This window comes from Ochlerotatus camptorhynchus, unplaced genomic scaffold, assembly GCF_037179485.1.
Source record: "Ochlerotatus camptorhynchus isolate MF236.1 unplaced genomic scaffold, CSIRO-AGI_Acam_v1.1 ptg000738l, whole genome shotgun sequence".
In the NCBI taxonomy this organism is placed as follows: domain Eukaryota; kingdom Metazoa; phylum Arthropoda; class Insecta; order Diptera; family Culicidae; genus Ochlerotatus; species Ochlerotatus camptorhynchus.
The window spans coordinates 47,951-60,415 of NW_027041209.1; the positions used below are offsets into that span (position 1 = coordinate 47,951).

The 12,465-nt window shown below is 43.4% G+C and overlaps 1 protein-coding gene across 1 annotated transcript; it reads left to right on the forward strand.

Annotated features, from left to right (window-relative positions):
• The first annotated feature begins 2,591 nt into the window (after positions 1 to 2,591).
• Positions 2,592 to 12,422, forward strand: LOC135714823 (uncharacterized). The gene is made up of 3 exons (XM_065238195.1): positions 2,592 to 3,214; positions 3,272 to 3,469; positions 12,200 to 12,422. The coding sequence occupies exons 1-3, from the start codon at positions 2,718 to 2,720 to the stop codon at positions 12,405 to 12,407; spliced, it is 903 nt and encodes a 300-aa protein (XP_065094267.1). The 5' UTR covers positions 2,592 to 2,717; the 3' UTR covers positions 12,408 to 12,422.
• Positions 12,423 to 12,465: the final 43 nt, after the last annotated feature.

Genomic DNA, 12,465 nt, shown 5'->3' on the forward strand with positions numbered 1-12,465 from the left:
ATGGAACCGGAGAAGCAACTTAAGGAAAAAGGAAAGCAGCAAAGTGAAAGAAAACAAAACAGCAGCAGTATGTATGCTGGTGTAGTGGTGGAAGGTGCGTCACTAGTCATTAGCGACCAGGACACGGGGTTGGAGATGTTGATTGAAAATAACGAAATGGACGTGACGACCCCGACGACCGACGACAGTAGCGGCAACAATCAATACGAAACTAACGATTTTAAATTGGCTCACTACTTTGCTAGCCTATTAGTCCCAAGCAAACGATTAGCGTACCCCATTTTAGTCGAAATTCTAGTACTACGCAATGTTTGTTTTGATTCGCTATGAAAGTTTGACAGATAAAATGAGGGGTTAGTGGATTTTCCTATATTTCGAGGGGTGAATCGATTAGCTTGGGACGGAAGATAGTACCAGAGCTGAGCCAAAAAGTTGAGCACGTTTTTTCGGGACCTACTAGTCTTAGAGTTACCTCTATGGTAGCGGAGAGCATGCAACGGGAAACGACGTTCAGAAGCAGCAGCAGCGATCACGATTCGGGTTCAATGAAAATGAGGAACAAATTCGGGAAAGAAAGAAGTTGCGTGCACGGGAGAAGATCGCTTCGTCGCCGCTTCGATCGCCATCCAGAAAAATCCTATAATAAAATACATTTTTATTTCCTTTTTTTTGTACTTTGAGTCCCACAATTGGTATTCCATGTTACTCGGCTCCGCTAAGTTATTTTTATAATATTTGAGCCTGCCCAATAAACGAAATGAAAAATCACAGTGATTACTAGCTCATATTGCTATTAAAGTTACTTCTTCTTCTTCTTCTTATTCGCGTTTTCAAGCTTATTGCACTTCCACAGTTATTAATTGAGAGCTTTCGATGCCAATACCAATGCATGAATTTATATCATTGTGTGGCAAGCACAATGATATTCTATGCCCAGGGAAGTCGAGAAAATTTCCAACCCGAAAGATTCCCTCGACCGGTCCGGGAATCGAACCCGCTGCCTCCGGCTTGGTAATACCAACAATCAATACGAAACTAACGATTTTAAATTGGCTCACCACTTTAGTAGCCTATTGGTCCCAAGCAAACGATTAACGTACCCTTCTAGTTGAAATTCTATTACTACACTATGTTTGTTTTGATTCGCTATGAAAGTTTGACAGATGTGTGTGGTGGTGTGTGGATTCATGCAGAACATGCAGGGGTGAGTGAAATAGCTTGGGACTGCTTGGGACCGTTGTTCTGGTACTGAGTGAGCCAAAAATAATAATGATTTTCTTCGGGACCCAGTGGTCTTAGAGTTACCTCTATGGTAATACCGTGCCTTTACTGACTACGCTATGAGGCCCATTAAAGCTACTTGTACCAAGGAAATCCTAAAAATATATTCACTCTACCGATTAAATTCATCTAAATCAGTTAGAAATGTTGATGTCAAAACTGCATAAGAATTATTCTCATGAGTGTTTGATCATTGGAAAATGACAGAAAGCTAATGATCGGTCGTTTCGTCTCGTGATAGTGAGAGGACCTGCTTTCTCATTGTCACATGACGGCCGTGATATTTACCAGTTCTGGTCGTACCTATTTCCGGAACTTACCTGATGCTGGATATAGCTCGGGATCAGATCGAATCTGAAGGTTTCTGATTAGCGCGCACGACCGATATATTTGCCGGAACACGGACAATTTGATCGGAACGTCGGATACGAACGATGGGAACACGGATGCACAGATGAAAGCAGCAACACGGCCACTCAGTGAAAGCAAGCCTAGAGGGAAAACTAGGTCACTGGTTTATCATTCTAAGTTTCTAACTCCGGAACTTACCTGAAGCTGGATCAGATAGGAACAGAACATTCCTCAAGAGGACGGACACGGACAATTTCAAAGAAATTAATATCGTGTTGATTTTTTAAATCAACATTGAATTTGATATTTCCTTAAGTGCGTCAAATATGGTGCCTTACGGTAGTTCGTTTTATACGACATGTAATTCCTTCGTAGGAGGATGTACCTGAAATCAGGCACTGATGGCTACTTCTTACAGTAGCTTATCACTCTGATAAGGTAAACAGTAAAAAGAGGGTATTGCAGTATCGATCAATAAGTGGTCGGAGTAGTTACGAGCCCAACAAAAAATAAAATAAAAATAAACATCATCTCAACATGAGCATTTTATTCTGCCAGTACGGTACTTAGTAAAACATAAATGGGTGTGTTATTATTGCCGTGAATGAAAAGATTTACTATCACTGATTATATATCTATTTTTAATGTTGTGATAGTGGAAAAAGTAGCATTATCACTGCCTCCGTGAATCAATGATATTTATCAGCACTTATCAACAATAGTAATACGTAATGTTCCATAGTACACATGAAACCGCGTGATACTAATTGTCTCTTGCGAATACTACTTTATTACCTAGTTGTTGAGGCTTCTTTTCAATAGCTACGCTCGAACTAATATTTTACTTGTGTTTTTTGCGTTCAGCTATGTACATCCATACTGCCCTGCTATGTGGAAGCACCGGCTATCGGGATGCCCCCAGTTTCCATATAAGCTGTTGCTATAGCTACTTACTAATGCTTCATTCATAAAAGTGAAAGAGATAGAGAAAAATAACTGGTTTGATTGGCATCAAACAGCTGATAAATAAAAGCCTTGGCCGGGAGAATCGCAAATTCAGTCTTGATAAAGAGCAGTTTGCGAAAATGACCACGTCTGATTACACCAGCGACATATTGCGCCCATTATCTCGCCAGGAGTTAAGTGATTTGAAGGATCTGTATTATAAGCATTGCCCACTGGAAATACAGTTCTATTTTTTAATTAAAAACCAGCTCGAATGGGACGAAAAATTAGAAAAGTTAAACAGAAAGCAGTCAATATGTGCAAGGGCATATTTGAAATTTTATTCGCCACGGTTTGTAAACCCGAAAGAAACAGGAACATTCGTGGCGATAACATGTGAAGAATATCCGAGCGTGTATTTCCATTCGTTACGTGAAGGGCCTAGTCAACTATTAAAGTACTTAACCGATACCCAGCGAATCAATTGGTCCTGTCATCCTGTATTGTGTAGCATAAGTGATCAGCATATGGAAATTCTGGATACATTACTGAAGCAGGTCAATTGTGTAGGCGAACTGCTATCCGATTGCTCGTACTACATGATAACGAACAACCAAGCTGCGAGCTTTGAATATGAGTGAGTTTTCTGATAAAAATGTATTAGTGCTTGTCAATTAATGTTATTCTGTTCCAGGGTTCCATCAGATGTAGTTATTAAAGAACTTGATCCTGCTTACGGAAGTTTAATGAACGAACGGTGGCCGCATCGTTATCCTAACTCGGAAATGTACATCAAACTACTGATTGAACTGAATGGTGGTTTGGGACTATTCAACAAAGACAGCGACGATATTATAGGCTGGGCGTTGAAGAATGAGTTTGCTGGTGTTGGGTAATATTTTACTGGCAACATAGACCGTGGATAAGTGAGAACAACACTTGAAAATATTATCATAGTAGTAGCGATTGTCGGCAGACCCAATATAGGTACCCGATCCAGGTTGGATTGGATTATTATTATTATTATTTAACTTTATTAGAGAGGCTTTCAGCCTTGGGCTGGTTCGCCTCTAGGTTGGATTGTAACTGAATCAAAAATTAGTTCGCTATAAGTTTTACTACATGCAGAGCTGATAATAGCGTATACAATAGTGCTGTTTCCACTTACCCCACGTTTCCATTCCTTCTGTGTAATAATTACCACCATAAGGTATAGGTACAATAATCCACATTCTGTTTTAATAGGGGAAATGTCGGCTTCGGCAATACAGTCAGGCGAGTAAAGAACGAACTTGAGAGCTCAATTTTAGCATGTGGATACATTGTGTTTCAGAGCATCTATTGGTCAGGTTAAGGTATTGCCGAAGCCGACATTTCCCCTATTCAAATTATCCTAAAATCCAAAATTTTCAAAAACTCAGGTTTTGCCAAAAGATTTCTGTCTTGATTAAGAACCGCCCTACACTCTAAAAAATCTTCACGTCCGATTTACGTGAAATATCATATATTTAGAAAATCTCAAATGTTACGTGACGTAAGTAACTTTGGCCTGCATTACACGTCATTAAACGGGAAATGTCGAGCTGCACGGTGGTGCCCATCTCGGCAAAAAATCTAAGTGTGTGGATCAGATCAAAAATGAATTAACAAAGTAACTTGGAATTGACTTGAACGCCTTGAAAAAAAAAACTATGCCTTATGCTTCATGTGCGAGTGGAAACACTTCAGGAAGACTAGATTAACTTTCCAAAACTCCACCCAGTGCCGTAACTGCCAGGCGGCAAAGGCGCAGCTGTAAAGCAAGACCATGTTGGAGGCAGTTAGGTTAGATTGGGTTTTTCTTCTTTCAGACATTATTGACGGAATACATTTTCCATACTATTTGTTTTACCACTTCGCAATCTCACGGGCACACATCTGGCGATCTACTTAATGAACAAATTTCAAAATTAATCTATATGTCTGCTGCAGAGCAGCAAGCACCTCATTTAATTTTGAAAACGCGAAGTGGAGGAATTCCATGAACCTTCACCTTAACACATCATTTCAATAACACCTGTCTAGCCAACGCCAAACGAAAATGAAAATGAAGCACGTTAAGAATGAAAGGCTAGCTGTGGATTTTTTTTGTCTTGCTTTGCTCACTTCCTTTCAATGGAAGTCGATTTTCGAGTTGAAACGAAGCATCAATTGGCTTTCAATTCCTTTCACCGCCGCTCTGTCACCTACTCTTTCAATGTATTTAATATGTGTTATGCCTTGTTTTCATTAAATTTCAAATATGTGTCTGGAAGATAAATTAAACATATTACGTGTAATCTTCAAGCAGAGGCGCGAGGAATGGGTGGGACAGATGGTACATATCCTACACACAAAAATACCTGGGGAGGACAGCCAAGGCTTTGTCCCACACACGATTTTATAGGGAACATAATTTTAAAAAAAAACGGCGCCGGTGGTGTAGTGGTAAGCGTGATTACCTCTCACCCCAGCAGGCCTGGGTTCAATCCCAGTCGGCGCAGCCGGGATGTTCTGAGGCATAACATCTCTGATCACGCCTTCCTTCGGATGGGAAGTAAAGCTGTTGGTCCCCGGTTTATGAGTTGATGGGTCGATAGGTAGGGTCCAGGTGTGGGAGCTGCCTTCCTGGCACGTCGGTAGCATTGGTGCTCAGCACGGAAAACAAGATCGACGGAAAAAACAAACCAAAGGAAAAAAAAAATAATTAAAAACGTTAAATTATCCTACAATGTCAAAATCTGACCCTTCTTACTAATATAGAAATTCCGACTAAAGTGCTCATACGATGAGAAAAGATAGATAAATTCACATGTGACTTAAGGTAACACATGATGTATTTTAACCCTAATTAGCTAGAAACTGGGGCCGGGCATTCCCGGAACACGGCCGGATGTGCGAAATGTTTTAAATATATCAAGCTGAACAATGCATCAGGTCCTAAGTAACATTGACAGATTCTCTTCGTCGGTTTTCTTTTTGCATCTCCATGGCCAAGTTAAGACATTTCCAGCTATATCAAGTACACAGATCGATGAAAGAAGCTATTATCTAGCATCTAATATGTCAAAAACGACAAGAAACGGTTCTGTACTCAAGTTATTAACGAAAGAGAAAGTCGATGAAGTGAATCGATCAATGTTACTTAGAACCAATTGTTCAGCTTGATATATTTTCATTTTCCGTCACATACGTCATGAAAGGTCGGTTGATGTACCTCATGTAAGACGAACTGAACGCTCTTTCACTGCTACACCGAAGCTTGAAAGATATACGAATGAAACGATGGGAGAAAGAGAAACAAACTATAGAAAATAAATGGCAACCTTTTCTTGTAACTTACAAGTCATCAAATCCTCATCATAACATCAAATGAATTCATAATTCTGGAAAACAATTTTTTATAGCAAAAAAATAGCATGCTTGCTTAACTGATTCATTTCAACTTTGTAGTCAATTGGTTACCCATGATGACTTCTGTACGTTTATCATAGAGCTGATATTTATGCATTGGTTGGCATAGAAAGCTCCCAATTAATAACTGTGGATGTGTATATAGAAGACTAAGTTGAGAGCCAGCAAAACGCTCGTTACAGAAGCCTAGTAAGCCTTGAAGACGAAGAAGAAGGAATAAGGGTATCAACATATCTTGGATCTTGGGGAAGAGGATAAGGGCATAAGATTTAAAATTTAGAGTAAAATCCCCATAATCATACTCCCCCATACTTATTAAAAATACCCTCTTCAAGTGTCGACGCAATATATGGATAGACCCTTATGCTAATAATGTTTGTTTGCTCATAGTATTGGTAGATAAAAAATTTCATGTTTTTTTGTTTTGTCACTTGCACTACTTTCCTTACCTGCTCAATTGTAGGATATTTGAAATTTTTCTTACCATAATCATTGAATTTGGCGCTATTCGGCCGAATAACTTCGTTCTTTGCGGAAACATCTTACACAATTGCGGGTCACTTGCCGGATGGTTGAACGGGCGCTCAGCAACCAATACCTCTGGCGCATAGCAGCAATCAAGCCATTTTGCCCAAGGTGCAAATGCTCGATGTGCATTGTGCGGATTAGCTGCTTCGTCAGTGGATGTCTGTTCGGAAGGATAATCGGATTCTTCGTCTCGACTCGAAGCAATCCATCCACACGAACACTGGATTCAAGCCTCCTAGCTTGCGGCACGGTTTGTTGGTTTGGACACGACGTATTTCGTCAGCTAGCTCTGACTGTTGAACCATCCTCATAATGGTGAAATTCGATCGACGGAGTTCGGAAATAGTAACGTACCGGTTGAAGATACGTTGTGACCTGTTCTTGGTGCGGATGTTGGCGATGAATCGAAGTACCAATGCCATGATGCGTTCGATCTTCCTGAAGTCACTGAAGCGGGAAAACAGTGGAAACTGTTCCACCACAGCCGAAGTGACAATTTCGGTGCTTGTCATTTCGGGAAGCTGTTGGTCGGGGATATCGACTAACTCCTCTTCGTCGTACTCGAGTTTCGTGAGGAAACTTGGTCCGGTCCACCAAAGATTGTTTCTGCGCAAATCGTTTGGTAGCTGACCTCTGGACACGATGTCTGCTGGATTATCACCAGATCGGATGTAGCACCAGCGATATCCTGCAGTGGAGGTATTGATTTCGTGAATTCGGTTTCGGACAAAAATCTTGAGGCGATTGGCTGATCGTTTCATCCACGCCAGAACGATTTGACTGTCCGACCAGAGGACCACGTCACGGAATTCCATTTGCATGGCTGGGATAATCCTCTGAATGAGTCGAGTTAGTAGCAATGCGGCACACAATTCCTTTCGAGGCGTTGAAAGTTCATGTAGTGGAGCAACCTTGGACTTGCTACTCAGCAACTTCATCTTGGCGGAACCGTTGGAGAACAGGCTTCGAACATAAACACATGCACCATACGCCAATGATGATGCGTCGGCAAAACCGTGGATTTCGTAGGACACGGCGTCGTGGAATGTAACTCTTCTTGGTATGGCGATTTTGTCGAGTGCTGGCAAGGTATTTGCAAATTCAACCCATCGCTCCTGTATCGAGTCGTTGACGGGCTCATCCCAGCCAATCTTGTGCTTCCACAGCTGTTGCACTAGTAGCTTGGCGACGACAATCACTGGTGACACAAGTCCTAACGGGTCAAAGAGCTTGGCCACCTCGGAGTAGATGATACGCTTCGTTGATCGTTGATTCAAATCACATTGTGGCGGCCTTGCGATGAGGAAATGATCGGCTTTTGGATCCCAAAGCAAGCCTAGCACTTTGATGACTCCATTCGGTCCGTATTCTCCCAATGGAACGGGCTGTTCCAGTCGATCGTTTGGAATGTGGTCCAAAAACTCGTTTGAGTTGGAACACCACTTGTGCAGCGAAAACCCTCCTCTCTTCAGTAAGCCTTCCAGCTGCCTTGCTGCTTCTAGGGCCTCCGGAAGTGAATTTGCACCGAAAAGTGCATCGTCGACGTAAAAATCTTCCTTGGCGATTTGCGCACCGATCGGAAAATCGGTTGATTCATCATCGGCGAGCTGCTGCAAGCACCTGGTAGCTTGGAACGGAGCCGATGCTGTTCCATATGTAACCGTCGTGAGCTCCAAGACTCGGAGTGGCTCTGACGGCTGCTCACACCAAAAAACACGGAGATAGTGTGTGTCCCTTGGATGCATCTTGATTTGTCGATACATCTTCGGCACGTCGGCTGTGAATGCAACTGGGTACTTGCAGAACCTGAGTATGACGTCATAGAGTTCTTTCTGTACCACTGCGCCGACTTGTAGAACCTCATTGAGTGAACGGTTGTTCACTGTTGGTTTGGCGCTGGCATCAAATACCACCCTGCACTTGGTGGTCGAACTTGATGGGCGAAGTACCGCATGGTGCGGCAGGTAGTAGTTTTGCTGGTGCGGTGGATCGTCTTCTTCTCGTACTTCGTGGCAGTGTCCCAGCTCTTCATACTCACGCATGAACTGAACATACTCCTCTTTCAAATCGGGGTTCCGCTGCAGCCTCCTCTGCAGCATCTGGAATCGCTTCAAAGCAACCGCTCGGCAGTCACTAAGCTCGTGCACGTTATCCTTGAACGGTAGCCTCACTTGGTATCGTCCATTTTCATCACGCTGGTGGGTGGCGACGAAATGGGCTTCACACTCCTGTTCTTCCTGTCAGAGGACTCGAATCTGGCACCTCTTCGAGCCTCCAAAATCGTTGAATGGATTCCTCGATGTCATCCAACGATACGATGAGCGAATGTTGTGGTTGATTGGCGTGGATCGTGTTAGTGAATACACCGCCTAAAACCCATCCAAGGCAGGTTTTACGGAGATCGGGAAGGCTGTCGTCGAGTTTGATATGTCCTGGTCGCATCAACTTGAAGAATAACTCTGCACCAAGAAGCATATCGATCTTGTCCGGTTTGTAGAATTCCGGATCGGCTTTGGACGCCGAAGGGAATGTTCCAAGATGACACGTCGATTCTTGTTGGCGGGATGACACCTGTCACATTGGGCGTAACCAAACACTCCACGTGTGCTTGGAAGTCGGTGAGTCGAGATCGGATGTTGACCATCACCTTGTCGTGGGCTACAGTCCTGACGTCGTTGATGCCACAGATTGGAACGTTGACACGATGCTTCTGAATTCTTAAAAGATTTGCAAAATTGTTTGTTACGAAATTTACCTGAGAGCCGCTATCTAGCAGTACTCGGCATGAATGCAGTTGATTGTTTTCGTCCAGCACGTTGACAACCGCTGTCAGCAGGAACACAGTTTTCGTGGAATCGGCGTAGTTACACGAGCAGGATGTGCTCGGTATATCTCTTCCGGATAGCGGGTTTGCTACCGTGCTGTTCGGTTGAACTGTGCGGGACTCTTCTTTCGAAACGGACACGTTGGCTTTCGGTTCTCGGTTTACCTCGTCGTTGTGGAGTTGTGTATGATGCCGTTTCTGACACTTTTGGCAGCACCTCGGTGATTAACACTCCTTGGAGCTGTGCCCCTTGCGCAGACAGTTGAAACACACACCAGTTGTGCGTACCTTCTCCATACGTTTGTCAAAGGACATGTTACCAATCGCATTGCATTGGTAGTTGCGATGTGCACCTTGGCAGAAATCACAAACCTCCTTGCTGATTGGTGTGGTTGCGGCGGCATGGACCTTCGGGTTGCTTGCTTTCGGTTGGAATGCTTGTACCTTCGGGGTCGATTTGGAAGCGGGCTGCGCATTAACCTTCTGGAAAGCTGTTTCGCAGTTCTCCAACATTTCACATCTCGATTGCAGGAACGTAATGGTTTGCGCATACTTGGGTAGCACGCCCTTCTTCTGTGTGCCTTCCCATGCCATCCTGGTCGTGTTGTCCATGGCGGTCGTCAGCATATGAACCAGAAACAAATCGGAAATACCGAGGAATTCCTGTTCAAGATACTTCAGGCTCTCGACGTGGCGGGTGCACTCATCGAGCAGACGTCGCACCTCCTTGTGGGATCCGGATGACATTCCTTGCAAGTTGAACAGACCACGAACGTGCGTCTCGACTATGATCCTTTTGTTTTCATAGCGATCGGTGAGAATGGTCCACGCTTGCTGGTAATTACCTTCGCTGATATCTTTGGCATCCAGAGCACCTGCTGCTGCACCAACCAGAGCCTTGTCCAGATGATACAGCTTGATCGCGTTCGAGTCTCCTGAGTTGGCCATCAAGTCTTGGAATATGGCCTTGAACTTCGGCCAGTTGGCATAATCACCATCGAAGGTTGGAATTGGAGCCTTCAACGGTTGCTGTTGGACGATGATTTGTTGTTGCGGGGCTTGAGCACGAACACTGGCATTTTCGTGTGCCATGATTAGCTCATCGATGGTCGTGCGGACGAAGTTGTATCGGTCTTCAAATGCGACATAAACTTCCTCCTGCTGTTGAAAACTTTCTTGGGGAATGATAGCAACCAGTTTGCTATGCACTGCGCTGTATTCGTTGTAGGCCACATCGATATTCTTCATGTACGTCCTGAGTTGTGAGAGGCTCACCAAGTTTCGAGCGGCAACAAGCGCCCTTTGCACACGCACTACTTTCATGGTGACCTGGTCTCGCTGGCGGGAAAGCGACGTTATTTCCTTCACGGTTTCGGAATCAGCACTGATTTCCCATTCTGCAAATCCTTCGAATATTGCTGACTCGTCGTGCTGCTTCTCCTTGCCTGTGCCCTCAACTGCTTCCTTAGCAGCAGGCTTACCTTTCGGGGTTCGATCCACTGGCATAATGAACTCGTTGTCACGTCGTACGTTACACACAGCACGAGTACGTATGGTTTCGGAATAGCGGTTCTGTAGAAAAATCCTTCGGCGGGCGGGTTGAAACTTGCGAATCGGATTCGCAAGCGGCGGTGATCAATAATTGATTCCTCTCCTGGCGGTACACGTCGTGGTTGGCACACCACGGAAGCGTGTCGGAATACACTCGGTCGAGTGGCGATGGTGTCGAATCCTTTCCTACGGGCGGCGCTGGATCCGGCTCGAAGGACCACTATGTTGGCGCGTTTACCGTGGCCAACTCCGGTGGGTTGGAAGTGGACTGTATTTCGTTCGGATTGAAAGATTCAACACACTAATCAAATTATCACCTTAACACTACTTTTATTCTAACTAGTTCACTATTTCTCTACAGATTGCTTTCTTACTTCACTGGATGTAACTTGGATGGTGGTCGAAATAATACTCAAAAAAACGCTGGCTGGCTGTGTCGCTTTTATAGCAGTCGTCCTATCGTATTTTGCTACTTTTGGTCCTATATACTTGCCTGCCGTGCGCTACGGCGAGCAGCAGGCAGCAGCATGTTGAAGAGAAGTATATAGTGCTTCTCCCTTCTCGTTCGGTGTCCTTAAAATTCTACCTGGAGTGCGTTGTTGCCACGATGGGTGGTTTAAATGACGATCGTTTGCGTTGTGTTTTGGAAGCTACTATAGCTTGTTTCGCACGGAACAGATTTGATAATTCAGCCGATGAGGATTTGGCCGTTAAATGCATGCTCGATGAAAAACATGCTAGTGTTATGTTTGCTTGTCTCTGATTTTACCATGATGATTTAGAAAAAAAAAATCTTTTTACACATTTCCCTCATAATCTCAGGAATTATCTGAGCTGTTTAGATGTTTGATAAATTTTTTAAAATAAAATGTCGGTGTCGGTGGTGTGGTAAGTGTCTCGTTAAGATTTTGAAAGCAACTGGGTTTTTAAGGGTATTAAGGTTAATACATATTCGTAATATGCATTAAAATGGAACCGAAATCCAAAATTTCGTCAATTTTAGTGCACTGGAACTATTATAAATAAGTGCGATTGACTACATTAGAAAAAATCGCCATCTTAGCACACCTTGGTGGGGCTTTATATGGGAGCTAAAAAACCGACCACAAATTCGTCGGATGAGTCAGTTAGTACTTTTAATAATTTATTTGTTTGTCAATATCAACAGGTTCAGTGCAATCCCAATGATGGTTTGCCTTCTTTTGAAGCCAGCAGTGAACCTGTTGATACTTGCACTATGTTCACCTCCTACTTATATCGAATCTGTGTGTCGTTATATTTTTCCAGTCATTTACAGGTCATGCCAAAGCATCGTCAAAAGGGTTACGGAGAACTACTAGCCAAGGCAATTACCAAAAAAATTGCTCTCGAAGATGGTGGAACTGTAAACTTGTTCATAGTTGATAAAAATGTAAACTCTATACACTTGTTTACCAAACTGGGATACAAATTGATAGCTGGCTCCAATTGGATTCAAGCTAGGAATATTCAATAGAAAGAAGAATTAACATAAAACCCGCTTTAACTATAGATGTAATCAATTGGAAGGATTG